Source organism: Cyprinodon variegatus, unplaced genomic scaffold (assembly GCF_000732505.1).
Source record: "Cyprinodon variegatus isolate N-32 unplaced genomic scaffold, C_variegatus-1.0 Scaffold640, whole genome shotgun sequence".
Lineage (NCBI taxonomy): Eukaryota > Metazoa > Chordata > Actinopteri > Cyprinodontiformes > Cyprinodontidae > Cyprinodon > Cyprinodon variegatus.
This window is the reverse complement of record NW_015151093.1, coordinates 365,789-393,375: the sequence shown is the minus strand read 5'-3', so window position 1 is coordinate 393,375 and position 27,587 is coordinate 365,789. Positions and strand designations below refer to the sequence as shown.

Below are 27,587 nucleotides of genomic sequence, written 5' to 3'. Positions count from 1 at the left end.
CCCTAATGGTGGCAGCCTTGTGCTGTGGAGATGTTTCTCTTTGCAAGGACAGGAAAAAAGCTCAGAGGTTAATTTGTTAATGGATAAAATTAATACAGTTCAATGTTTAAGGCAAACCTGTTGAGGACAGAACGGTTGATATGAGCGTATACTTCAAATCAGTTGTTTTTGTTTAGCTACCATGGCAAGAATATAATCTTCAACCTTCCTGGAGAAAAACCCCTGGAGCTGAATCACAGCCTCAATGAGTCATTGGCCTCGAGGATATGTAAGGAGGTGGTTTTATGTTGAAACTAATATTCAACCGTCAATCTTACGTGATTAAATGTGGATTTACACTTCAGAAACCATATGGTAACATTGGGAATTATAATAACGCAGAGCAGATAGTCCTTTCTGTAGGGACTTTTATAAGTCCAAAGCGCCATCTGGTGCCTGCGGACGCAGCAAGCAGACTTCCCACCCGAGGATCCTGTTAGCGACTTTCTGACAGAGGGGCCATCAGTAATATGAGACATCTACAGCGGTGGGATTTGATTTTGCAGAGATACGCCGAGCAGGAAGGCTGTGCGCGCAGCTGAGTGTGTGCGTAAAATAAAGCCCGCCTGTGCGCACCGCGGCTCCCTGTCAGGAAGCGCTCATCGCTGAACTCTGTCATACAACCCACTCTTCAGTTCCACCCGTGACTCGTAGTTAGGGCTTTAAAGCGGGATGTTGGACTGTTTACTCTGTTTACTCTGCCTTTAACCTGGTCTGATTCCCCACTGAAAGAAACGATGAGCGGTAAGACACTTAAGCTTGGCTTGCAGGGCAGTTTCATTCATAACGAGGAAATAACTATCTGACAAAGATTGTTTTTGTTAATAAGTACCAAGAAATCAGCTCTTCGTGTGTCAGAGGTAGCGCTTTAAAGGAGCAGCATGATCAGGTGCGACTTGTATTTAAGCTTATAATACTCAGACATATGCAGGAGCGATCACTAATAAAGTAAAGTATAAATCAAATCTAAAAATATTGTGATACAATCAGGCATCTTTATCCTTTCTGATAAGAATTTGGATCTTACTTTAAAAGGTTGAGACAAAAGGAAATGTGTCAGTTTTACAAATAAATTATCTGGTTGGTTGATATTGTTTACACTACATTTTTTTGAGAAATGTAGAAAAATAGTTATACACCCTTCTCAATAGCCAGGTAGAAAAGAAAAAGTCTATAGTATAGTAATCACAGCCTTGTTATAATTTCACTGGTATTTCTGATTATTATTCAGTGTTAATGCAATCCAGGACTTTGAGATTAGACAAGCCTCCTTGTCATCTATCTTGCTCCATATATTCCCTATCAGATTAGGACCAGAAGTCTGGATTAGTCCCAGACAGTTAAATGTTAATTCACTTTCAGTCAGAGGAAACATGTTATATTGTTAGATTCATTAAAACTAAACCCCCAGGATAGAACGTTTTGTTTATGGGGCTAAATAAGTCTCAATTTTCAGAAATACACATATGTGATTCATACATGCACAGGACAAGCTCCAGGACATGCTTTTTTTGTGCTTGAGTGAATCTGTGTGTGTGTGGAGCTTGTCCTGTGCATGTATAAATCACATATGTGTATTTCTGAAAATTTAGACTGATTTAGCTCCATATTTGTTGGTTTAGCTCTAGCTGCCATAATTGTTCTAAGCCGAACCTTCATGCCATTGCTTAGTCAGCAGGGTACCTAATGGTGGCCTAATTTCAGACTCAGTCTCCAGACACTCAACGGTCATTTGACGTAAAATCTAAAACTCAAGTTGTTACAGACAGCCGCTCCAACAGCCTAGGCATCACTGAGCATGCTGTACAGTGATAATGTGGGTTTGATTTATTAGCTACTCTCATATCATGATTTCTTGCTTTTATCTGGCCTCATCATTACAAATGATTCATATCCATAATCATTCAAAGGAATAATTTTTCCTCAATGCTGGAACCCTTTGGTGTCCCCATGACTTCTTAAAATATAATGGAAAACACTGGAAAGTTGGTCTGCACAAACTCTATTGTAAGAAGACGCCCTTAAATACTATCTATGTGATTTCAATCCTATTAAGCACTTCCTTCCCAAAGAAGGAGGAGAAGAATCCGCTATTTGATTTAATTAATTTGACCTCTAAACACAATCAGACCTAAGATAGTACGGTAGTTATTAAAACTAATTAAATCCATTTACTTTGAAGTGTAAATTATGTACTTTCTGAGTCCCTGTTATATATGACTTGCCTTTCCACTCTGTTTTAAAATAATTTTGATTAAAATGTTCAAGTTTTTCCTTATAAATTAGTTTAGCTTTCTTAAATTCTGTTCTAACCAATCACTTGACTTCTTTACCTTTCTCTATGAGTTTATTTTCTTATTTAGCAATGGCTTGAGAAACAGGAGCACCTGATTCTTTCCAGAACTTGATGGAACCACATGCAGTGATTTTGCTCTCCTTCTAGATGAGTAACGTCAGAAACTGCTCTGTTGATGCTGGATTGCATCCTTGGTCCACTGCTTCACAGTTTTTAATTGGACAATCTCTCTTTTTAAAAGTGTTGTAGATGGATACCGCGTGAATCGATTATGATTAGAAGAAACCAAAGGCGGAATCAAAAATGATTTATTTATATCCTTAATCCATAGGTGAGACCAAGAGTTTTGTTAAAATGAGTAGGACAGGTAACATACTCATAAAAATGAGTTTGGGAAGAGCTTAGCCTGCAATAGTAAAAATCACCTATTATAAAAACAGATTCATCAGAGGACAAAAGCTCCAATTACTCCATGAATTCACTTATTTAGAATAGCTTTGTTTTTTATGTTGGCTTTGAGATGAACATAAACCACTGTGATAAATACCAGAGAGAACTCCCTGTGGAAATCATGTCAGACTGACACTAACAGCAGTTCATTCATGGGTGCACATAGACTCCAGGACTTTGTCATTTTTGCTTAACCATTTGTTGATATATATGGAGACCTCGCCTCTTTAGGATTTCCCTGGTATTTCATTGTCTCTATCCAGCTGAACAGGAGTCCCAGAGCCTTTAAGCTCCAAGTCTAAATCACTGTTGCTCTTAGAAAGCCCAGTTTTGGTTAGAGCCAACACACAAGCATCCATCGTTTCAAGAAGGTGAAGGCCGTTATCCTGGAGCTCATCCTTGATGTTTTGAAGGGATTGGACGTTCAAATGAATCTTGTACGGTGTTGTCTATAAATTCTTAGACATTCAGGTCGTGGCAATCACAAAACAGGTTTTAACTGGAAGACAACTGGACTTTCACTCAGATTTTTGAAGACGTTTCAACACTTATCCAGGAGTCTTTGTCAATTTTGTTTGCACACATCAGAGCAAGCTGTAGCTGGAGCGCCGATGTATTTAAGCAGCATGGAGGTCCATCCTCCTAAGTGCATTCCAAGTCAGATGTTAAACAAATAGCCACCCCTTGTTCTTTCTGATGACTTTCGTTACTTAAAATTTAGATTCATTATGTAAAAGTAAATACAGACAGGCTAAAGGGCTGGTTATACTCCCAGAGCAGTGTGATACTTTTAATTTATGCCCGATATTAAAGCGCAGTCTGTAATATGTTATTCCACGCCACGAACCAAGAGGGACAATCACAAACTAGCTGTGGGTCTAGATACGGCCGACGCAGTAAGGAAGTGTGGGCAAGTTTTTGCGACAACGGAGAGACATGAGGGTGAAAAAGAGCGGGGATCCAGGTGGAAAAGGGTCCCAGCGTTCTTGCGCACCTCGCTCTTCTAGCTGGTCCATCTTCACGAGTCGTTTTCCACAATGGCGGTCATACAAACAAAACAAGCTAGGAAGGTACCAAACAAGAAATTTGCATAGTGTAGGTGTAGATTTGACCAATCAGAGGCCGCCTGTCTGCAGCAATGTCTGCGGTCACCTACAATTTTAGAGAGATGCAGCAGAGTGTCTGCTGAAGAAGCGGGGCACATTTGCGTCCACTGCGACACACATGCAGACGACCTGGTTTCTGAGTATAAATCAGCCTTAAAGGGGAATGCCGTTTTTTTACATTGGGCCCTTGATTTTACGTTATTACATCATGTTTTACTCACCCATATGAGTTTTGTGTCATTTGGAGCTGTTCCGAAGATATTCGGTCAGGTTATATCCAAGTAACATCTTCCTATGGGCAACGACTAAAAGGCACAAACTAAATTGTTCATAATGTATTCTTTATGGTACGCCAACATTCATAACATGTAGGCAAATAACTGTCCCCCAGACATCCATGGTTATATTTTTAATATTTATATTTTTTTTAAACAAAGCGGAGTGCGTATGACGTCATCCGTGCACCGGACTAGAGTCATAACAGGCAGCCCAGGCCAGACATGGGCAATGTGGAGTCAACAAGTCATCTCCATGTCATGTACAGTATTTAATCTACCCAGCCAATTAACCAGGTGAGTCCAATCTGCACAGGTTAATTCACGGTGAAGATTGGACTCACCTGCTTCAGTGGCTGGGTAAAACAAATACATGACATGGAGATGACTTGTTGACTCCACATTGCCCATGTCTGGCCCGGGCCACAGGCAGCTACGCTCTACCCTTTCTATTAATTCGGCTAGCTAAACAAAATCGCTCAATTCCATTTCAAGAGCAGACATCTGTGTTAGTAGCACTAGACATCTTCTAGGCATGTGAGTAAAACTAGCAGCAGTTCAGAGGACAGGATGAATGAACAGTAGCCAGCGCCTGCGGATGACGTCATACACACTCCGCTTTGTTTTTAAAAGATTCAATTATAAAAAAATTTAACCGCGGATGTCTGGGGGACAGTTATTCACCTACATGTTATGAATGATAAATGATAAATTATGAACATTTTAGTTTGTGCCTTCAACTCTTTTGCCCATAGGAAGACGTTACTTGGATATAACTTAATGGAATATCTTCAGAACAGCTCCAAATGACACAAAACTCATATGGGTGAGTAGAACATGATGTAATAACGTAAAATCAAGGGCCCAATGTGAAAAAACAGTATTCCCTTTAACTGGGAGAGGGCCCCAGAATCTAGTGCTAGTTAAGGCGCCTTTAAAGCTCAGAAAAACTCTGCCCAAACAGGCCAGAGTGTTTTACAAGTTATCAATAGATCAATCTGTTGAAAACTAGTTCAGAAAGATCATTTGCATGAATTAATAATGAATATAAATAGTTCAAACATTGACTGCTTTTATCCTAGATTTAGGTTCTACCCATTAGTCAAGTTATTTTGTTCTGGTCTTTATTTATCCGTTGAACATTCAACAGATCTTTATCTTGATAATAACTACTTGTTTTAAGTATCTGGAATTATCATAGATAGCAGGTATCACAGATTGTGAGCATTTTTGTCTTGATAGTACTGAGCTGTGGTGATCATGTGAGGGCAAAGTCTCTTTTGGCCATTTCTGGGTAATAACAGTGCTTCCAAAGCATCCAGGAACACGCCTTAACCTGTCTGTTTGCTTTAAACCCTCCAGCTGCTAGCTTTTACTCATAGTTTTAATAACACACTTGGAAACAGCAGAGATGTGATGGATAAATAGCCTCAATAACAACTTATTTTGTTGTTGCCAAGGGTATCAAAAAAAAAAACCAAAAAAGTGATGTGATTCAGCTTGCAGTTCAAATCAGGGTCGATGGAGTTGTTGTTGTGTTGCAGTGTGTTTAGTTCAGAAATAGTTCTCTGGATTATTTCTGGTAAATATGAGGATAACTGATAACATCGATATGTTTAAGTTGGATTAAAAAATTGCAGCTTTTATTGAAATATTCTGTTGCTGCTTCCTGGAGTGAATGCACAGAGAAAGCTTTGGGATGTGGTCGGCTGGTTTGTTTTTAGGTTGTTGAACATGAGTCACGCATTAGTTTTCATTCCTGTGCTCTGAGATAATGACCTACAGAGTCTTCACTGCCACACATGAGCACACAGGGCAAGACCTTTTGTTAGATTAACATACTCGGCCACTGATTGTTCCGGTCAGATGCTGACATGCACTCATTACTGGCTTTGATGTCAGAACAAAGATGGGCTTTCAATTATGTATTTGAGCTCTTCTTCTGTATGGCTGGATTAATAGAAGAGAATGCAAATTCACTACTTTTAAAAGGGTAACCATTGCATGCTACTGTTTTTTTTGTTGTCTTATTCCTTAACATACAGTAAGTTGCATTAAGAACAGTATTAGAAATTCTAGAGACTGTTGACATTGATTTTTTTCCATACATTTAAGCTTAATCTCTGCATAGATTGAGCATGCTTAGGTTGGTGATATTCCAGAGGCCCAATATTTAACTACTTTTTATGTATTGCAAAACCAGTCTGGGTTGTTTGAGATCATTTCCTGTTGTAGCTTCAGAAACAAGTTTCGGTCACCTAGGTGCGGATTTCTGGTTAATATTAAATTTCTATTTTAATTTCTACTGTCTATATATTGTGACTGGTTTAATTATACAATTTTGTATCAAAATAAGATATTTTAATTCGTGGTTAATTGGTATCATGCTGCATTAATGAACAGAACTGATTTGAAATGGAGGAAATGAGAGCTCTTTCCACATTGCTTCCTTCATTTTATACAGTGGACTAGTGGGACTGGGAGCAAAATAGACCCTCTGCATGTTGCAAGTTTCTGAGTTTAAACTAAATCCTCTTTGGACAGTGAAATAGGTTTCCCTTTATTTGCTTTCTTGATTGTTCCTAATTGATTTCCTTTCATCTCAAAGTGAGAGTCATGCTCAGCTTAAACTGTGAAACACATCCCAACTATTTACCCATTTTTATTTGGGCTGTACAGTATGTGTATATTTAAGCTTTTATAAGTTTTGACTATTCAGATTTTCACCATACATACACTGCAAAATTTTAAATATCAGTACTTGCTCAAAATAGATGGATTTTCCATTGTTTTGAGCACATTAGTGAGACCATTTGCCAATGGAATAAGTAGATTTAAGTTTGAAAGAAGAAAATAAGAAAAGACAAACTGTAAACACCACCTCACTGGTCAAAAGGGCACCAAAGCTCTTGTTCTTCCTTCGGAGGATGAGGAGGGCCCACCTGCCCCCACCAGTCCTAACCACCATTACAGAATAGAGAGCGTTCTGTCCAGCTGTCTCACAGTCTGGTGTGGAGGCTGCAGCACCTCAGACTGGAAGAAAGTGAGAAGAGTGGTGAAAACAGCAGAGAGGATCATCGGGGCTCCTCTTCCCTCCATTACAGACATTTCATCCAAGCGGTGCATGTCCAGAGCCCATAACATTATCAGTGACCCCTCACACCCCCACCGTGGACTATTCTCCCTGCTGCCCTCTGGGAAGAGGCTTCGCAGCATTCCATGCAAGACCAGCAGGTTCTGAAACAGCTTCTTCTCCACTGCCGTCAGACTGCTGAACTGTTGAAAAACTCTAAATCATGTCACAGACTTTGCATCACACTGATAACACCAAACCAAAAATACTGCATATTTGCACCATATATATTTAATGCTCACAACGTCCATATTAATGCATTTTTTGCACAATGTTTTTTCTCCCACACTGTTTGCATTTGATCTCTGCTGCACTTTATGGAATGGAAATGTTGATTTACTGTCTGGAAAGCTGTATTAAACACAATTTCTTTTGTATACACTCTATTTATATAAAGTGACAATAAAAAGTTGTCTAAGTCTAGAGAATATGCATTCATAGAATAACCCATATTATTCCAGTCATTTCATGAGAGGATGTAGAGATGTTATTCCCACTTTATGAGCATATGTGTGCTTCCGCCCTCAGCCTGCACTGTGTTCTTATCTCATCTAGATGTCTTTCTTTTCCTCACAGATGGTTGTTTATTTTGTAATCTTAAAACTGTTAAATCCTTCTTTTAGGAAGATACCTAGAGTATATAACAAGGATTCTAGATGGCTTATTTGAGGGGGCAAAAAAAACATTCGGGAATTCCCTGGCAGATTCCCATCTTTTTAACTCAGGGTGGAGTAAAACCTACGATCTATTGCATATGTTCATCTGAATTCATTCCATTTTTGAAAGAGAACATGTTGATAATTGTTTTTAAGAAATTACATATTCCAAAAAGGTTTGTTTGTGTTAATAGGACATTATTTGCTAGCCATGCACTCTCACAGATATAAAGATACATAAAAGCCAGCAGACAATAACAAATTCCGGTTGACTTCCCTCGGGAATGTTTATTTAGTCTGATAGTGGACATGTGCTATGTCTGAAAGTACCACATAAAGCTGAGATAGGACTGGAAGAGAGAGACATGTCGCAGAGTTGCAAGAATGCGTTTTAGTAAACTGATGGTAATCAGTGTAAAGAAGCGCCATCCTGAAAACATCCTTTCTTAAACCATCAGATTTCTGGTCTATGTTCAGGTGAAACAGACTGGCTGGAGGGCGAAGGATATCAGGAAGAGGCCAGATCCTCCCCCCAGTGGTCGGAGGAGCGCTGCGAGGAGCTGTGGGATCGTGTGGAGGGAGTGCGGCACAAACTCACCCGCATCCTCCACCCGGCAAAACTCACCCCATATCTCCGGCAGTGCAAGGTCATCGACGAGCAGGATGAGGATGAAGTGCTCAACTCCACGCAGTATCCGCTGCGCATCAGCAAGGCTGGTAGGGGAGCAATTAATCATCCCATCAGGGATCAACATCAGTCAGCAATCTCATCTGAATAAACTATAGTTCTTTCAATAAAACAACAGAAGACACAACACCAGATTAAAGGAAGATGTTATATTTGTAAGATAAACTTCCAAGAATTATGAAACAGTGACATAAGTTGGTAATTAAAGGGACAGTAGGAGGAGTGGACGGACATAAAGGTGAAAGATTGATGCTCTAAAAGGTACCCGCATCAACACTGCCTAAAGCTGTTTCTACTGTACTTTGTGAGTCATTTCATGTCAGACATTTATGACATTCATCTTGACTAAAGGGACGATTCCACACATCAAAGAGGCAGCATTTTTGTAGAGAAGACTAACAGAGTGGAATTGTTTTCATTTTAAGTATCAGTTGGCTCTTTTCCCTCCAGATGGTTTTTTTTCTGAGCTGTCTTAAATTTCACAGGTCGTTTGCTGGACATTCTGCGTGGTCAGGGCCAGAGAGGCCTTCAGGCCTTCATGGAGTCGCTGGAGTTTTACCATCCAGATCAGTACACACAGCTGACAGGAAAACCGCCGACGCAGCGATGTTCCCTCATACTGGGCAAGGAACTCTTACTTTACATCTGTACACCATTAAACTCTTTATTTATCATGGATTCATAATGGGGAAAAGTGCGAAAACTATAGTGAAAATGTGCCAATACAGCAATAAGCTGTTGGAACTCATAGCTAAAGTCAAAAAGGCAGATAATGATCAACAAACTGAATTTAAAATAAAAATGTCCTCAGGAGAATATTAAACAGTTGTATAAAAAGCACCAGAGTTGACTAGTAGTAAAAAGATTACCACATATTTTTTCCAAATATATTGAAATAAATCAGTAAAACCCCATCCTAATAAAAAAAATATGATTGATTCTAATATCTTTAGAATCTAGTTCAGTGTTTTTTAGACTGTTTCATGTACCATGGTTGGTACATCAGTTGCATTTATGGGCATTAATTCGAAATTTTCACATTAATTATTTGCTGGATTAATCAAAATAAGCTCCGATGCAGGGATTATAATGATAAACTGCCAATTAATAATTAATTCAATGCACTGATTTTACTGTAGGTTTATCAGAAACATCTCTAAAGAGAGAAATAAAAAAGAAAAGAAAAACGTCTAGTAGCACCAGTATAAATTAATTTAGATGGTAGTGCTGTTGGCTATTATGCTATGGTCTATCCACATGTAAACTCACCAAAATGCCTTAAACCTCCTGAATTTAGATTTTTAAATTATATCAAAAGAATTTGAATTATTTTCCAGTCCGCGTTTGGGACAAATTTTAATTTGCTACGATAAGTGTCCAGTCTAACTGTTTTAGCAGTAGTTGCTAAAGATACGATTAAAGACTGTAGCAGTTGGTTCACTAAATACTAAATATCAAATCCACAAAGTAGAAATAACTGTTGAGATTAGATAATCAGGTGCTAATTAACATTACTTTACAGAGATGTTATCGCTAAATTGGTCATGCTAAGTGACCATATTGAATTTTAAGGTCAGGATTTTGGGAAACCATGTTCTCTTAATTTGTTAATTTTCAGATGAAAAACATGAAACTTTCATGAATAATGTCATAGACCTAGTAATGAGAAATCCCTAAAAGATTCTTTTTTGTGAGTCTTTAACAAGTAGGGTACAGCTCTTAAAAATCTCAGTTTGTTTTCATAGCTATGTTTGTTCTGTGTAGAATGATCCAGATTAACTGTCTAAATATGAATGATTAAAATACAGTCCAGACCACTTAAAATATTGAGTCATAATCTGTGATATGACTGCAAAAGAGCATTTCCTGGGAAAGATGAATATGTGAGATTAAACATGTACTAGAATGAAATAGGAGGAAATAGGACTATTGGCAAAATAACATGTTAGTATAGATTACCTAGTAGAAAAATTTGTACTTATCAAACCTTTAATCAAATTGTTGAACCGGAAATGTGTTCACAGACGAAGAAGGTCCAGAGGGATTGACTCAGTTTCTGCTGCTGGAGGTGCGTAAACTCAGGGAGCAGCTGAGAAACAGCCGCCTATGTGAGCGCCGTCTGTCTCAGCGTTGTCGAATGGCGGAAGACGAGCGCAGCCGAGCCGAACGCAAAGCTCAGGAGCTGCGGCACGACAAACTGCTGCTTGAAAGGTCTGTCTCCTTAACAATTTTGGAAAAAGGTTAATCACTCAGTTTTTTTATGTTATATTTGCTACTGAAATCAATACTTTTTTCCTACAGAGATCATCTAATTGATTGAACATCTAAACTGAAAACTCATGTTTCCTATATGTGTGTTTAGGCTGCGTCAAGACTGGGAGTCAGCCAGCCGAGAGCTCAGTAACCTGAAAGACAGACACCTTGAACAGGCGGTGAAATACTCCAGGGCATTGGAGGAGCAGAACAAAGCCACCATTAGAGAAAGAGAGTTGCTGAGTCAGGTAGGTCCACCATGAAGAGCTGCAGTAAAATTTAACAAAAAAAATGTATATCTTTAACTTGATCATTATTAAGGTTCTATATCAAACTTGTTTTCAGCTGTTTTTCAACTCTAGACTCAAGCTGTTCTTAAAGGAAGGCTGAGCAAAAAAGCGTGACCTCTTATAGCCAAAACACTTTCATTTAAAAAAGTGCTGTTTCTTCATATGTGAAAATTAGGTACTAGAGACCCACTTTGTTTCAACTTTAAGCAAAAATGACCTCTCACATCAATACACACCATTTTCAACGACAGGGAGGGACTGCAGCTCAGAGCAGGGGTCATGAGGAGTAGTCAGACATGAATAAATACATTTTAATTCAATGCATAGGCATCATTTTAATGAAGAATCATCTGTATGCATTTGTGGGTAGGACAACTTCTTATTCCACTATAGCTACTGACATTACGCACATAGGCACCATTGCTATGCCTCAAGTCATGTCATCAACCTTGCTGTTCTAATGGGGATTGAGCATAGAACTGTCCTATAAAGATATTTTTTCATTCTTATTTCTTATCTGATTTTTACAAAATATGTGTATAAATAAATCTAAGAAAATATTTGATGTTATGATTTGTACAATTTCTCAGACTGAAGACAGACACCCTGTTGCCCCTTATTTGGGGCTGAGGCTGTCAGTAACAGTGGGGCAGAGAAACACTGAAATATTGAGCGTGGAAAAGAAAAGGAGGAACAGAGAGAATGAGAGGATAAAAAACAAAACCCCTAAGCCAACAAATCAATTTTTGTTCACTAAGGAGCAGCTATGACATAAACACTAGAGCGGAGAGTGGAAGGAATCAAAGCATTTTTAAAAGCTCATAAAAGTTGATTAATCATATTACAGGCCCTTTGATTTATTGATTTGCTAGCTCCATTTAAATGTTTTCACATTTTATTTCATCACAACTACAAACTTTTTAAGACGTTATGCAATTTAAAGCAGTAAATATTTCTGAGGGGAAAATAAAATAGTACTTGCTTTTAAAATGGTAAAGAATGCAGCTTTTATTTGCATTCATACCTAACTAAACACCCCTGTTTAAACTTTTTTTTTTGCGAATTGCCCAGTTTTTAACTCAATTTGGCATTATCCTCTAACTACACCTTGGGAGCACTATCTCTGCTGAAGAAAAGCATCTCCACAATATGCCGCCACTACCATGTTCCGCAGAGGAAATTGCTAGCCTATGGGATATTTTCTACACGTTATCTGATACACCTTTATCTAAATATTTTCTTTGTCTACTGGTTTATGGACATGTTTAAGGTACAGTTCTGGTGACTTTCTTACTGCAGAGTTGTCTTGTTGGAGATTTGCTCACCTTATCAGTGGGTCTCTTCAGTTCCTATAGACTTAACAATAAACTTTCACAATTTATCTTATATAATACTCTCTTGGCCTGTAAATTGAAGTAGATGTCTTGTTAAATATGCTGTGTCAATATGCTGTTTTAATCTATTATGACACAAAATGTGACACTGACTGAAAAACGTCACAAAAAATTGTATAACAATATATGTGAGACTGTAATTATAACACGGGGAAGTGTCACCTGGTATGTTGGGAGCTCTGGGCAAATAAAACCTGTATGTCTTTTTTATAATACATGAGGGGGCCTGCATTAAATTTGAGTATTAAACAAAGTATTTCCAGGCACCTTTGCAGCTCTGTCAACTCCTCTTCTTTGTTTGGTCTTTCCGCTTTTACAGCATGTGGAGGGAATGCCTCAGTTATGATTCGCTTGGTCGCAGATGAATGATAATATCATTATCAAGATTCGTACTTTCTGTTAAAATCCACAGTAGCAGAGTAAATACACAATTGAGCAGATCCAGCCATGGTGACAGAATTTTTTTTTGCTCTGCTTGTTTTTCCTGCTTCTACAAAAAGAGACGGCGTTGAGGTTTGATCAGGAAGCACTTATATTAAATTTACTATCTTTGTTATTTCTGTTGTTTCTATAGAAATATACCACAACAGAGTTATTGGTGTTGCAACAAAATAAGAACTAACAAATTTTGTAAATGCATGTTTAGATAGCATATTTAGTAGCTACTTTCTCTGCATACAGGTAGAGGAGCTGAAGTCCAGACTAGCTGAGGCAGATAAGAGACCTGACAAAGCTAACGGTCCAGAGATTAACAGAAGCCATAGTCTCTCCAATGGGATAAATGGCTCTGCTTTAGCAAAGAAGCCATCTCAGCCCTCTGATGTTCAAAATGAAAAAGGCAAGAAAATTCAGAAGGGAAACTCAGATCCCTCCCCCGGAGTCAATGTAAGTCTATGCACATTAAAAAAAAGATGCATGTTGAGGTCATTTAATGTTCTAATAAGAGGGTCTCTGCTTATCTCAGGCCCTGATGGATATCCTGCAGCAGGACCGCAGGGAGGCTGCAGAACAGAGGCAGGAGCTCTGTCAAATCATCACCAGACTTCAGGGAGAGCTACAGAACGCCGAGGAGAACAGAGACAAGGTAAAGAAAAACACATTTATCCAGGGCAACCAGATANCAGAGACAAGGAAAAGAAAAACACATTTATCCAGGGCAACCAGATACTTCCCAGGCTTCCCATTTACTTTTTTCTTTTTTTTTTACATTCAAAGACTGATTAAATGTAAACTTTTGATACACCTGGTCATAACAAAGTCAGAAATGTTCACTATAAGCTTTTACAATTTCTAACAAAAATGGAAATAGAATTTTTTAATATAGATACACTATGGTCAAAAGTATGCCAGCATACACATATGAACTTAGGTGACATCTTAGTCTGTAAGGCTACGTTCACACAGCAGCCTGAAGTGACCCAAATCAGTTTTTTTTCCCGTATGCGACCTGTATCAGATTTTTTCAGTCTGAACTACACAGGTCCGATTTTTCCTGAATCCGATACGTATCCGATCTTTTAATATGCGACCTGTTTGCAACAACAACAACCGTGACTGACAATAATGCAGAGAGCAGTCTTTATTTTCAACCATCTTGAAAAGGTTGTATTGTTAATGCACTGGCTGAGGTGGAAAAAGATCACCAGACGCGCTCCAGCAATACCATCCATGTTTACTTCCGTAAACAAAGAGCTTGTGATGTCATTGCGTCCTCTACTGAGCGTGCGGGACACTTGAGTTGTATGAATGCAATTCAAAAAGGAGATAAAATACAAGTTGCATTCGGAAATGTGAACAGCAATGCTAAAGAATCGGATTTCATAAAAATATCAGAACTGAGTATCAAGGCATGCCGTGCGAACTAGCCAAAAAGACATGATGGCGTTTTCTAATGATACCGCCACTATTGGACAAATATAGAACTGCAGCACTGTTCTGCTCGTTCTCGTTGTTCTACCTCAGACTTAAAAAGTTGTTTTTTTTCTTTTTCCTTTATCACCTTACCTGTAGTTGCATTGGTGTAGGAATTCAGTTGAATGCCGGTTGCTTCTGAGTATCCATTAAGTCTACCTTGAATATAACCTGTAGTCATAAAAAAAAAGAAGGGGGATGGATACTCACTTTTGGTGGATGGTGGCAGCATACAGAGCCCAATTAATATAGTATATTAACTTGAAGCACTATGCATGGTATGGTTGTCACATGTCAGGTACGCCAGTCATTGAGCTTGACCAAGGATCCTTACAGTAGAACTGCAGTCAGTCCCTGGACTGGCATGTCTATCACTGCCCCTACATAGTTAGGGACAAATGCAGGGGACACATATCCCACTGGGATCAGCTTCATAATCATGGTAGGCCACTTCTTTAATTTTATCTATTCTACTCAGGCAACTCGTAAGCCCACAGCCTGCCAAATGTTGAAAGGGATTTATTATTGCCATTACTATTAATATATAGTAGAATTTTACACATCCATTGATAAAATTTCACAGGGGATGTATGGGGGGATGGTCATTAAAGAAGGGGGAAGATTTTTAATATTTTTTTAAGAAGGGGGATGCCATTCCCACTCATCAACTTTCAACTTGAGCTGCTGCCCCCGCGACCCGACCCCGGATAAGCGGAGGAAGATGGATGGATGGATGGATGGGCTTGCTTGGACCCATCTAACATGGACACGCTTGACATTATGTCTGCAGAACAGCACGGCAACTTCCTTCCCGAAATAAATTCAGAAAAATAAGCCACAGGCTTTCAGATTCATCGGCACTAAACAACTGAGGTGTCAGTCTGCTCATCAAACAAGGTTTTAGTTGTAAAGTGTCAAATAAAAAAGTTCTTTTAAAGATATTTTTCAGTTAAAACTTACAAAATGTCAGATGTAACATCTTCATTATCCCTGGTCAGGATTCTTTCAAGGTTTAGATGTGTTTATGTGTTTTTCTTTTTCACTATTTTACAAATACAGCAACTGTTTTTCCCTAAATGTGTTTTGCTGGGTTTGTGAGGACTCTTTCCAGGAACACCCTACATTAAACTCAATCACTCATGTCTTTATGGTCTTTGAGCACTGTTTCATAGATCTTTCTCCTTCACAGGAAGAAGCAAAAATGTCTTGCATCATGAACACTTCAAAAGCTCCTTTCACTTGAACCCAAATGCTTAAAAACGGACCACTCTGAAAAAAAAATAAAACTTTACACCCAAGAAAATTAACAGACTGAAACAGACGATGCTGCTGCTTCAATGTGTTAATCTGCCGCTCTTCTTAGAATGGGTCATACTCTCACACATATCTTTTAGTCTTCAACCATGACTCGGACTTAAATCCATTCAAAAATCTCTAGAAAAACATGAATGTTTAATGACATTGTTCTGTTCATCCAACCTGGGGATCTGCTGAGCAGAAAATCGCTAAAAACAGATCTGCATGATTGCAAAGATGTATCCAAAAAGTATATGAGGAAGCATATGCTGCTAAATATGCTTCATTCAATTTATCTGTTGGTGGTAAAAATCACTGTTGTCTTTTAGTGTTATGAGGGAAGAAAGTCTTTTTTTAACCAGGATATAACAGAAAATGTGGTAAAGCTGAATCTTTATGAATACTTACTATAAAATCTCACCCAGATGATGGGAGGCCTCATATAAGTGTTACAGCAATTAGTTCCACCGTTATTTAAAACTCTAGCAATACAGATGTTCTTGCTTTAAGTACTGGAGGTAAAAGCAAACTTTTTGCAGTTGGAGGCGCAGTGTGAGGAGCTGCAACTGAAGGTCAGGACTCTCCAGCTGGACTGGGAGACGGAGCAGAAGAGGAGCGTTTCCTACTTCAACCAAATCATGGAGCTGGAGAAAGAGAGAGACCAGGTAATTTAGAGAAAACCATCCTCAGTAAGTGTTTTAAAACGGTTTGCAAGCAAGACCACATAATAATACTGTCACCACCATACTGCACTGAAAGGAAATTGGTTAACTGAGCTCAATAGTTTGTGTCATGTATGGTGTGCTCCTCGCCGAAACCTACTTCCCCTTATTCAGACTTGCATGCTGTTGTCAAAATGTTTTTAATCACTGCTTTATCAAAATAATTTAGGTCAGTCCCTTGTTTTACATGGCTGGACTGTAGGGAATCAACCTTTCGTGTTTCCAATGGCTGGTTAAAGTCTGCTCATAGGAAAGCAGTCTTGATATTTTTTTTCTAACTCTTGTTTCAACCAAATGTATGCAATTTTTGATTCATGTTTTTTTGTTCTTTGCTTTGCGGTGTAGCTTGCTTCAGCATGTTGAAAACTCTTGGGTCATTTCATAACAATGCTAAAGTCAGGCGACCCTCAGATCGCATGCATTCTGACTTTGTTTGTTTAAACAACCAGCATGGCTAGATAAAGAATTAACCCTTTCCAAGTTAGTAAACATGATCAGACATTTTAGGTGTTGCTTTTTTATTTATTTTTTTTTTTTACTTCAATGAAACCAATATTTAATTCATGTAGAATATGTTGAACATTTTGAAAGGAAGCTGAACATTTTGTTTACATTACAAAAACAGAGGTGTGACTAATTTGGTGCTGTTGAAACCTCACCATTGCCCTCTGTCAGAACAGCAGAGATGAAATGTAAAGGTTGTCTCTAAAGGGTTTTACTGCTGTCTGTAGATTTTTTTTAAAGTTATAAGAATTTATCAACTGGGATGAAGACTTTAAATGTCAGGACATAGTGACTAAAGATGTTGGATAATTCCTCTATAAATAATTATCAACTTTTTAGCAACTTTGACCAAATTAAGAAAACAGGTTTTAAAATTAGATGTTGTTTCACTGTGTTTGAGACTAGCTGAACTAAATGGCCATAATAATAAAATATTTGGATTGGATAAAACACAAAGCAATTGCAATTCTACTGTTTATTGCAACACTTGCCTTCTAGTTGTAATTTTTGGTCTATACTTGTGTTTTGTTCAGGCTTTACGCAGCCGGGACAGCCTGCAGCTGGAGTACACTGACTGCCTGCTGGATAAGAACCGCCTGCGTAAACGCATTGCAGAGCTGCAGGCCAACTTGGAGCAGCAGCAGAGAGAGCTGGAGAAGGAGCAAGAACGCTGCCGGGAGCAGATACAGCAGAGTCCCTGCCTGAACTGCGTGAGTCAACACTGAACGCAGCGTAGTGTCATTTGGTTGCTTCTGTTAGAGAGTATTTTACACATGGGTTATTCCATGCTTCTGCTCTCCAGTCCCACCTGTCTCTGTGCAGTGAGGAACAGTGCTTCGGCCCGTGCTGTGACCTTGACCTGGATCTGAGTCCTCAGCTCAGCAGAACTAATCTGGTGCTACGGAAGGTCAGTGCTGGACTCTGTCCCATTGTGATCCAGATGAACTCATAAACTTTGACGGAAGCATTAGCTCCTTAAAAGGGACGTTTTCCACGTTTTGTTACTTTATAGGTAAAGATTTTGTGTTTACTTAGGATTTAATTAATAGAACCGAAGTAGACGTCGATCCTAGAGCTGCAAAAAGCAGAGCTTCTTCCTCCAACACACCTGAAAAATTAATGGCCACGCCTCTGCTAAATCTGCTGACATACAAAGGAGGTAATTTAGCCTTTTGCTTCAGGTGCTGGAGCAGGAATACATTCAAAAGCTGCACGACATGACCAAGTTGCCCAACCCTGTTTTGAATCAGCACGATACACTGCATACACCTTAAGTTTGAAGAAAACTGAAACACAAACGTGGTATGCATTCTTATTCACCCCACTTTACTTTGACACCCTAAAATAAAATTTAACACCCAGTAAAAAGTTAAACAGCCTATGACCACATTGGTAAAAAGAGTCCGTGTATGATTATCTTTATGAATCCAGCTTTTCTTTGAAGGTCAGAGGGAGAGGAAAGAAACAGAATAAACTAATGAAACAATATCCCAGCTTTGAAAATCTCAGGGAATATTCAATAAGCCATAAATGGAAAGAGTATGACAGAGACTATGTTCTACCAAGACATATGAATTCACCTGAACTCAAAGGGTAGAAGAGTGCTTATCAGAGAAGCAAACAGATGGCCTATGGTAACTCTAAAGCAGGGGTGACCAGCGTTGGGAAATTCTGGAAGAAAGTCCTTCAGATGCTATAAAAGCCTGGAGGCTGGGGGCAAAGGTTAAACTTCCAACAAGAGCTGCAGTGGAATCAGTCAGATCGAACGATATTAATGAATTTAAAGGGCCTAGTCAAAGTCCAGACCTAAATTAAAATGGGAATCTGTGGCAAGACTTAAAAGCTATGCTATTAGCAACATATCCTAAACATGTTGTTACTTAAAATTTATCAAATGTGGGTTCCAATGCCCATTTGTGAAGAAGAAATGCATATGTGTATGTTAAAACTAAACTTAAGCATTAATGTTTATGAAGCTCTATCATATTAAATCCCAATGAAAGTCATTAAAATGCGTGTTGCTACATTAAAAAATGTAAATGGGGTCAAGTTGCATGGAGATCTTTTGAAAGAAATTGCATAAAATCGAAAATTAGAAATGTGTGTATGTTTATGTCAATAACGCTAAAACCTTAGCTTACCCTCCCTCAGTTTTTATAATTATTGCTGCTTGGTTATAATACACATTTAGGTATCTGGTTCTACTGTCAGTAATCTGTTCTGTATGTTTTATTAATCTATGTTGATTTAGAATGCAATGCTTTTCCTCGTATCGTGAGACAGGATTTGTATGACTCACATTGCCCTATCCTGCTCAGACACCTTTACTTCCTTCTGTCAATTTATTATGAAAGGAATGTATTTCCTTGAGTTAGATTTAGTCTTGTTGTTGCCTGGTGTAAAACCATCTTATGTAACTATCAGCAAGTTTCTACATGTCCAACCAAATCCTACTTCCCAGAAGTGATGCAATGTCTCATGTTTTGTTTGTTGCAGGCGCCACCTAGTGGACAAAGCACTGAGAACTCTGAGGGTTAGCAAACTGAACTGAAAGATGGTTTTTCAATGAAAAATACTTTTATACTTTTTTTTTTTTTTTTTTATATAAAGAAGCTTATAATTTTATTTTCTCTATTCATTTAGATTCTGTTTACAACTCAGAGGAGAACCTGGTGTGCTCGGTGAGTTTTTCAAAATATGTTCGACCCCAGTATGTTCGTTGAGCAGGAATCACCATTTTAACATTTGCTTTGGTTTCCTCAGTTAAAAGATAACGAAAAGCAAATAAATCGTCTATCCACGTTCGCCTTTCCTCCATGCATGAACTCCATCAACAGACGGTTTAACTCAGAGTGAGTTTATCCCTCCACTTTGACCTTTTTAGCTGTATTTTACAGTTGTTTTAACCACATTGTCATTTCTCTGTTTCTATGAAGCTTTGATTTGGAGTCTTGGGGCAGTGATGATAATGATATTATTCCAGGTATGTTTACAACAGTTTGGCTTCAAGCTTGACAGCTTTTATTTGGGGATGATTAACCACACTTAAAAAATGCTGCCTTTTTTTTTTCCTTTAGGGGAACAGAGTGAACCTTCGCTGTCGGACTCCTGGACCTCTTTGCATTCTCATCTCTTTCCCCCTGATTTGGTCAACCCATCCAGCCCTATTGTTTCCAGGTACCACCTCAACACAAATCACCGTAATGGGGAAAGAAAGCTAAAGTTTGATGCAAAATGGGGAATTAAGAATACAGCTAAACAATCTCTAAATAATTTTGATAATTTTTCTCATTTTGAAACATTATAACTGCAATCTACCCCATTCGTTCTAACCTGCTTCCCCTTTAAGGCTAAAGAAAAAACATCTGCACAGCACCATAAAAGCACCATCATAGTGTTTTTCTTGTAGAACAAGACATTCATTTTTTGGTTAACTGTGTCCCTTGATGGCCAAGCGTCTCATTTAAAAAATATTGCACCAAAAATACAACAAACAAAAAAAAACATGCAGCAAATGAAAATCTGTTTATAATACCATGCACACTCACTAAACCTAGAGATACACCTTTAGAAATCACAGCTGTACCTTAAAGAATTCATCCAAGGCTCCACCTCATGTTTGGCCCTCTACACGCTCACATTCACATCCAGATGTGATGTTATTCAATGTAGATCAATGTTATTTAAAGGTTACCCATGGCAACCGCAGGAAAGAGAGCAAAAATAACTAATCATAGTTTAACCAAAGTAGGAATGGATGTGTTGGTGAATATCAGATAAATATGTTTGATGGCCACAATGGTGGGTAATAAGAAACCCAGAGCAGTTAAGAGCTGTAATTAATTTACCTAACAAAAAAAATGCAAACATCTCCATACATATGGAGGATGACAAGTGCTACAATTTAACAAATGAAGACTTTATAAGATAATTTTTCCATATGTGTCATTTACTTATTAAAACTGAAAATAAATATAGAATTTATTTAATCGATAGATAGTTAATTTTAATGGGTATATTAAATATAGTGATTATATACGTACTATAGATAATATAGCTGTTTCATGATATCATAAATTAAATCATTTTCCTGCACTGAAACACACCAGGAATAATTTAAACTGTCACACTTCCATCAAAGTTGAGGAGGCGGGACTCCTTGGAAAACTTGACACATGGTTGGCTGTACCTCACTGAGCAAGATACAAAAAAAATTCTTCCTGGTTTTTATTCAGAAGTTAAGATTATCAATGGAAAAGGTGGAAATAACTTCAAAAACATGTAGCATTTTTTGGGTTTTTTTACAGCAAATTAATATTTGAAGAAATCCAGCCTCTATATTTCTGCTTTGTTTTAAATATATCTTATAAGCTTACGAGACAGCTAACTGTGGTCTAGAGTGGTGAGAACAACCAGAGACTTCAGCAGAATCAAAGTTAGACCAGCCCACTGAGTAAAGTCAGCTCATGTTTTCTCACTAACTTTTTACCAAACTATGGATCTAGAGGCTGGAATCGCTGACCTAATGTGCTGTAGATAAATGGCAACACGTTTTGGAAATTATTTACACTTGAAATGTGTAAATAATAATGCAAAAGTGTTGATATTAGAGTAAGAGAAAACCAGAAGTTGTCTTATCGTGCTCTGAGAGAAACAGCCAATCAGACTTCTTGGTTTCTATGGAGTCTCGCCTCTTTGACTTTGATGGATTTGTGACAGTTTAAATGAAGTGCTTCAGTGCAGAAAAATTATATTATCTATTAAATAATTATATTTATCTCTTAAAATAAACAAAATATTTAACTAAAGCCCAATTACTTTAAAAAAAATGAGTTACAGACAAAAAATTCCGCAAAAAATAAAATAAAAGTCGACTCATTTGGATATACCGGCGCATTCTTAATCCTGGATCTTTAACAGGATGTCTGTGGCATAAGGCCTTGCCCTTTTCCACGGACGTTATATATAAACCCTAACCCGCTTTTTCCCTCCAAGGTCCTCTACCAGAGGCCTGGGAGCTTGAGGGTTCTGCAGTATCTCTGCTGTTCTTAGAACTGCACTCTTCTAGACCAAGTCGTCTGATGTGTTTGCAGAGATCTGCTTTAACCACTCCTCCAGTTAAGGGGTCACTTCCCTGAGGGCTTAAATGACATGGGGCACCACTGATGCCTTGACCTTCCAGTTTTTTCTCTTCTCTTCTAGTCTGACTTTGTCTAGTCATCTGTAGGATTACCTGATATCTACCACTTCGGTTATGTTTCGGTGGTACATCCCATGTAAGAGCTTATGCTCCCATGACGGAACCTCTAACACTCCACGCCTGGGAGTTTGAGATATATATAAATATATATATATATATATATATATTTCTTTTTTATGTACCTTATGTCTTATGTTCCTTTTTTTATGTGTGACGGGTCCTCTTTTCTAATTACGCCTCAGACTGCATGATAACATCATGATGCTATTTCACATCTACGACAAAAGTTTTACATGAAATTATTTAACGTCTGAGAGGATTTATGGTGCAATTTGGCTTCGGTTTCAATGCTCATTAACTGTATCATCATTTCACCTGCCCAAAATGTGTGTACTGTATACATATGGGTCACAGTCACACCATCTTTGTTTATCATAGGCGACAACATTTGATTGGAAAGTGGTGTTTGCTGTTTTCAGGTCCTGTTATGTGCGTAACATAAATATTAATGATCATTTACTAAAATTAACGCAATGATGAAAACGAGAATTTAACAAATATTATCGTTAACTGGAATAAGAACAAAAACTCGACCTTGAAATTAAAACTAATTGAAAGTGCAATAAGTTTACAAAACTAATTAAAACGAACTAAATTCTTTGAGAGAATGTGGGTATTTTATGTGTGTCTTCATCACAATGCATTAATATAAGGTCAGTTGCTGTTTCCTCAGTCAGGGCATCTGTGTTCCTGCAGCAGTCTGTCCTTTTTATTAGACATTCATTCATTTTTTTTTATTTTGTTTATCTATTAATTTTGTTTTTAGTCTTACCCCCAGTATGTAAGTCATGTTACATAAAAGACTGAACCTATAACTGAAACTAAGATAAAATAAACTGATCTTAACTAACCAATACTAAAAGCAAATTAAACCTTAAGTAATATTAATAAAATAATAAGAATTGAAAATCGAAAGTAAAAACTGAATGAAAATTAAAACTATGAACATTTTACAACTTTTTAATCTATGGTGTGTATGCAAGTTTTTAAAATAAACCTCAGATTTTTAGAGTTTACAGCTTCAGAGTTACCATTGATCTTTCTCTTCATTTCCTTATTTTTGCACAAAGGAATAATCCACATTAACTGTATTTTTTTAGACTTATACCAGATTATATTTGGGTTTTGTTCTTGTTCTCAGGAAGCCAGCCTCACCCTGCTCTCTACCTTCAAGCCCGTCCTCCTCACCAAAGCTGGGAAGAGCCAGTCTGGCTGATGACATCACCATAGTTGGTGGAAATCGAACAGGGATATTCGTCAGCCATGTGAAAGCAGGCTCTCTGGCTGAAAAGTGTGGACTGAAGGAGGGCTGTAAGCTGCTAGAGGTTGGTTTCTGCTAATTGCATGAAGACTTTTCAGACAAACACTTTAACGCTCAAGTTACTGCAGCTTTAGTCTGGAGCTGTAGGTGAAGCTGAGACTTTCTTACCTGTGTTTGTCTTAACGTTCTTCAGTTGGATGGGGTTCTGTTTGGCGGAGGAAGTGTTCAGCTGGTTCAGTGCACTGCTGAAGTGGCCCACTTTTCTCTGCAGTGGTGGGCCGAACCCTCAATGCTCAAACACCAGAGTAACCTAGAAGGTAAGTCTGCAGGTTTGACTCTTTTCAAGGACCTAACAGCTCTAAAAAAAATTGTTCCAGACTGCAGACATGTCTGTAGGAATCTTATGTGGAATATTCCTCCATTCTCCTCTTGTTCATTCTCCTGTGTCCTGCTTTCAGCCTACTCTAAGCTCTGCTCAGAGATCTCCTCACCCTCCTTTGTGGGCGCGGACTCCTTCTATGCACGTGTCAATCTCAACATGGAGCCTCATGGTGACCCGCCAACTATGGGTGTTTTTTGCGATGACATCATACACGTCACTGACACAAGGCACAATGGGAAATACCAGTGGCGCTGTTCCCTGGTGGACCACGACACGGCCGTAACCCTGCAGACTGGAACCATTCCCAACTACAACAGGTTGGACAGAAACGAAGGAATTAACTGCTTTATTAGTAGTGATGTTTTAGGAAGATGCAGCGTTAGTGGATTGGAATCGAACTAGAGAATTTTCACTGCCTTTAACATGCAGGACTTCTCTTTTCCAGGGCGCAGCAGTTATTGCTGATAAAGCTACGTAAAATGTCACTGGAGCAAAAGAACCTCAAGAAGAGGATGGTGGGTTTGTTCACGTGAAACATGCTCAGTTTGATTTATGGTTATAATTTAAAATGTAACTGACCCTCTGAACGGCCAGCTCTAAATGCTGTATTACTGGGCTTCATTTCTGTAGTTTTTAAAGAAAACACCAGACCGCATTCGACTGGTCAAGGCGGTGGATCCCAGCTCTCGGGGAAGCGATTCCACAAAGCAGGTTTTTTACACGCTTAGCAAACGTAAGCTCGTCCTCCAAATGTGCAGCAATCCGTTTCTACTCATCTATAGTGCATTATCCTTATAGATATTTCCTCCCCTCCGCAGGTCATGACGACCATTTGATCCCATACAGTCTGATGCAGCCGGTGAAGGTTCAGACTAAGCGGCCGGTCATCTTCTCACCTTCTCTTCTGTCCAGAAGGCTCATAGAGAGGCTGCTGCAGCCGGCGGAGTCTGGTTTGAACTTTAACACATGTCTGCCCGGTGAGGATGATAAAAAATGTGTCAAGAAGAAAATAATTCTGAGGTGGAAAGAAAATGATTAACGATTTTCACTTTTTTATAATGAAGAAGTTAAAACATCTTTATACACTTAAAGAGTAAAGCTTCTGTTTATTCTGATTCTTTAGAGCAGTGGTCCTCATTTAATTTCCCATTTGAGATCAATAAAGTATTTTCAAAATGATTTTTTTGAACTTAATATTTTTTTTAATCCAAGACTGATGGAGAAACAAAGCAAGGACTCCCTTTTGTACATGCATACAGACAGATATATATATGTGTAATATGTTACATTTTCCAATAAATAAGGCTTAGTATTATGTTAAACCTGCCTTATGGCTGTACATGTTTAATAAGATTACACAATTAATACATTACTTATTACTTAGTGTTGCTGAGAACAACTTGCTTGTTATTTTGCATTAAGTGCAGAACTAATAACTTAAACATTTTTGCAAATATAAAGTGTGTGAAGTTATGGATGGGGTTAACTTATGCATGGAGGTTCAGAAACTAGTGTGCCCACTCAGTGGATGCATTTCTGAGTGAATTACATTATTTTATGTCTCTGTTTATCAATTAGCTAGATGGTGGAATCATATCTTTTAAATAAAAAGAAAATGTGAAAAAAAATGTTGGAAATATCTCGCATTATGCAGTACCGTCACAGAGCCACTAGGGGTCGTGAAGACCTCTGCTATAAAGCATCATGTGGATGTAAAGTTTGACCAACATCTCATTCTGTTTCCTATTTTTAGAGCCTATTCAAGCTTCAGAACAAAAGGACAAAAAGATATTTCTGCTGGATTCCTGTCGTCCAGAGCAGAATCTGGGAATACGGCTGGAATCAATACAGGATGTGATCAGTCAGGTAAAAACAACTTGGTGTTCTTTTGTTCTGCGTGGCACAAAAGCAGAACCCAAACACATTGTTGAAGGCATGTTGTCATCCCATTCTTTCCCCTTTATCTCCACCAGGACAGGCATTGTCTGTTAGAGCTGGGGCTGCCCAGCGTTGAGGGTCTGCTGAGGCAGGGGATTTACCCCATTGTCATCCACATTCGCCCTAAAAACAAAAAGCACAAGAAGCTACGGTAGATTTAGTCGTTCTCCCATGTTGAAGCTAGAATAATGTTACTTTTAAAGAGCACCATTTTTACTGAGATGTGTTGGTGTGATTTTAAACAGGAAGTTTTTTCCGAGGTGTGGAGAGGACAACATAATGGAGGAGGTGTGCCAGGCCGAGGAGCTGCAGCTGGAAACCCTGCCTCTTCTTTACTACACTGTGGAGCCAAACACCTGGAGCTGCACCGAGGAGCTGCTGGAAGCCTTACGCAATGCAATCCAAGGGCAGCAGAGGGCAGTAGCATGGATTGAACTTGACCGGCTGCATTAGATAGATACACAAACTAGATTATGATGGTAGAGGAGAAGGTACTAAACCTTACCTTGGTCTTTATAGTGGCTATGACGTTAAGTATTTGTGCAAAGAACATTTTGAATTTTAGTAGAACCAGATCAGTCTTTTAAGCATGTGGATGTTAACTATTTCCTTCCTAATCCTAATTTTCATGCTATTGTTGCTGCAAATAAGTCTGCGGGAAATTCTTCAATATGCAGCATGTCTTTACATTCAGGCTTTTCACTAAATGAAAAGTTTTATTATATTTTTAAAAGCTGTGCATTTTAATAAGGCATATTGTTATAGAAAAAAATGGTTAGTATTGTACAGCAACCGAATACATCCTACTTTCTGGACTACTGTGAATTCTTTTTTTATGATATTTTTAAAGGCCATGCACATTTCTTGACATGTTTAAGTAAAATGGACAGCATTTTGGTCTGGATTTCTTTTATTGTTGTCTTTATTTTTTAATGGAATATAATGATGCATTACACTGCAAAACCATGCTTTTTATTTAACAAGGAATTTCTTTGTTGTTTTTTGTAAATGCCTAGTATTATACTGAACTTATAAAATAAAACCCAGAAGTTCTCTTCAGTATAATCACAAATTTGCTGTTGAAACATTTGATACTTTTATTATTCCTGTATAAGCTGATGTAAAAGATGGTTTGTTTATCACTATCACTAAATTAATATGAATATTAGAAATTATTAGTTTTTACTTTTACTATACAATATATTGTTATGTTATTATTATAAGTTATTATAATGTAACAAGCGTTATACTTATGGTAATTATTTGTAGAGATGCTTAGAAAGCTGTTTAATAATAGTTTAATAAATTGCAGAGGTGTCAAGTAGGGAAGTACAAACACTTCTTTACTGTACTTAAATACACTTTTTATGAAACTATACTTTACTCCATTACTTATTTTATCTTCCTACTTCTGACTTCTACTCATTACATTTTCACACAAGTATTTGCACTTTCTATTCCTTACATTTTGAAAACAAACGTTACTCGTTACTCTTGGCTTTGCTTTAATGTTTATAAATATTTATTTCACATCATGTGCTCCATCCACTGCAGATTATTGGCTCCATCCACATCTAGTGAAAACTAGTGTAATTGGATGAGTCATAGAACGCAAACACTCATTGGTTAGCTAAAGGAAATCATCAGAAGCAAGTAGGTGTTCGTCAAACTGCAAACATGAATTTTCTCTGCCATGCTACAATGTTTGATTCAGAAAAAGATGTTGAAAGGTG

The 27,587-nt window shown here is 38.1% G+C and overlaps 1 protein-coding gene across 1 annotated transcript; it reads left to right on the top strand.

Annotated features, from left to right (window-relative positions):
- Nucleotides 1-734: 734 nt before the first annotated feature.
- On the top strand, nucleotides 735-27,012 carry card10 (caspase recruitment domain family member 10). Its single transcript, XM_015393399.1, has 24 exons — nucleotides 735-783; nucleotides 8,433-8,672; nucleotides 9,129-9,266; nucleotides 10,668-10,854; nucleotides 11,006-11,144; nucleotides 13,262-13,465; nucleotides 13,545-13,664; nucleotides 16,327-16,452; nucleotides 17,547-17,723; nucleotides 17,816-17,920; nucleotides 19,510-19,546; nucleotides 19,657-19,694; nucleotides 19,777-19,865; nucleotides 19,950-19,996; nucleotides 20,091-20,190; nucleotides 23,415-23,598; nucleotides 23,728-23,851; nucleotides 23,993-24,233; nucleotides 24,362-24,431; nucleotides 24,547-24,649; nucleotides 24,735-24,893; nucleotides 25,670-25,782; nucleotides 25,890-26,005; nucleotides 26,100-27,012. The coding sequence occupies exons 1-24, from the start codon at nucleotides 777-779 to the stop codon at nucleotides 26,305-26,307; spliced, it is 3,072 nt and encodes a 1,023-aa protein (XP_015248885.1). The 5' UTR covers nucleotides 735-776; the 3' UTR covers nucleotides 26,308-27,012.
- Nucleotides 27,013-27,587: the final 575 nt, after the last annotated feature.

What these genes read in the sequence shown, in the direction of transcription:
- card10 (XM_015393399.1), top strand. An exon ending in CTAATCTGGTGCTACGGAAG is followed by an intron (nt 17,921 to 19,509) that starts GTCAGTGCTGGA and finishes TGTTTGTTGCAG; the next exon opens with GCGCCACCTAGTGGACAAAG. An exon ending in TCCAGCCCTATTGTTTCCAG is followed by an intron (nt 20,191 to 23,414) that starts GTACCACCTCAA and finishes TCTTGTTCTCAG; the next exon opens with GAAGCCAGCCTCACCCTGCT.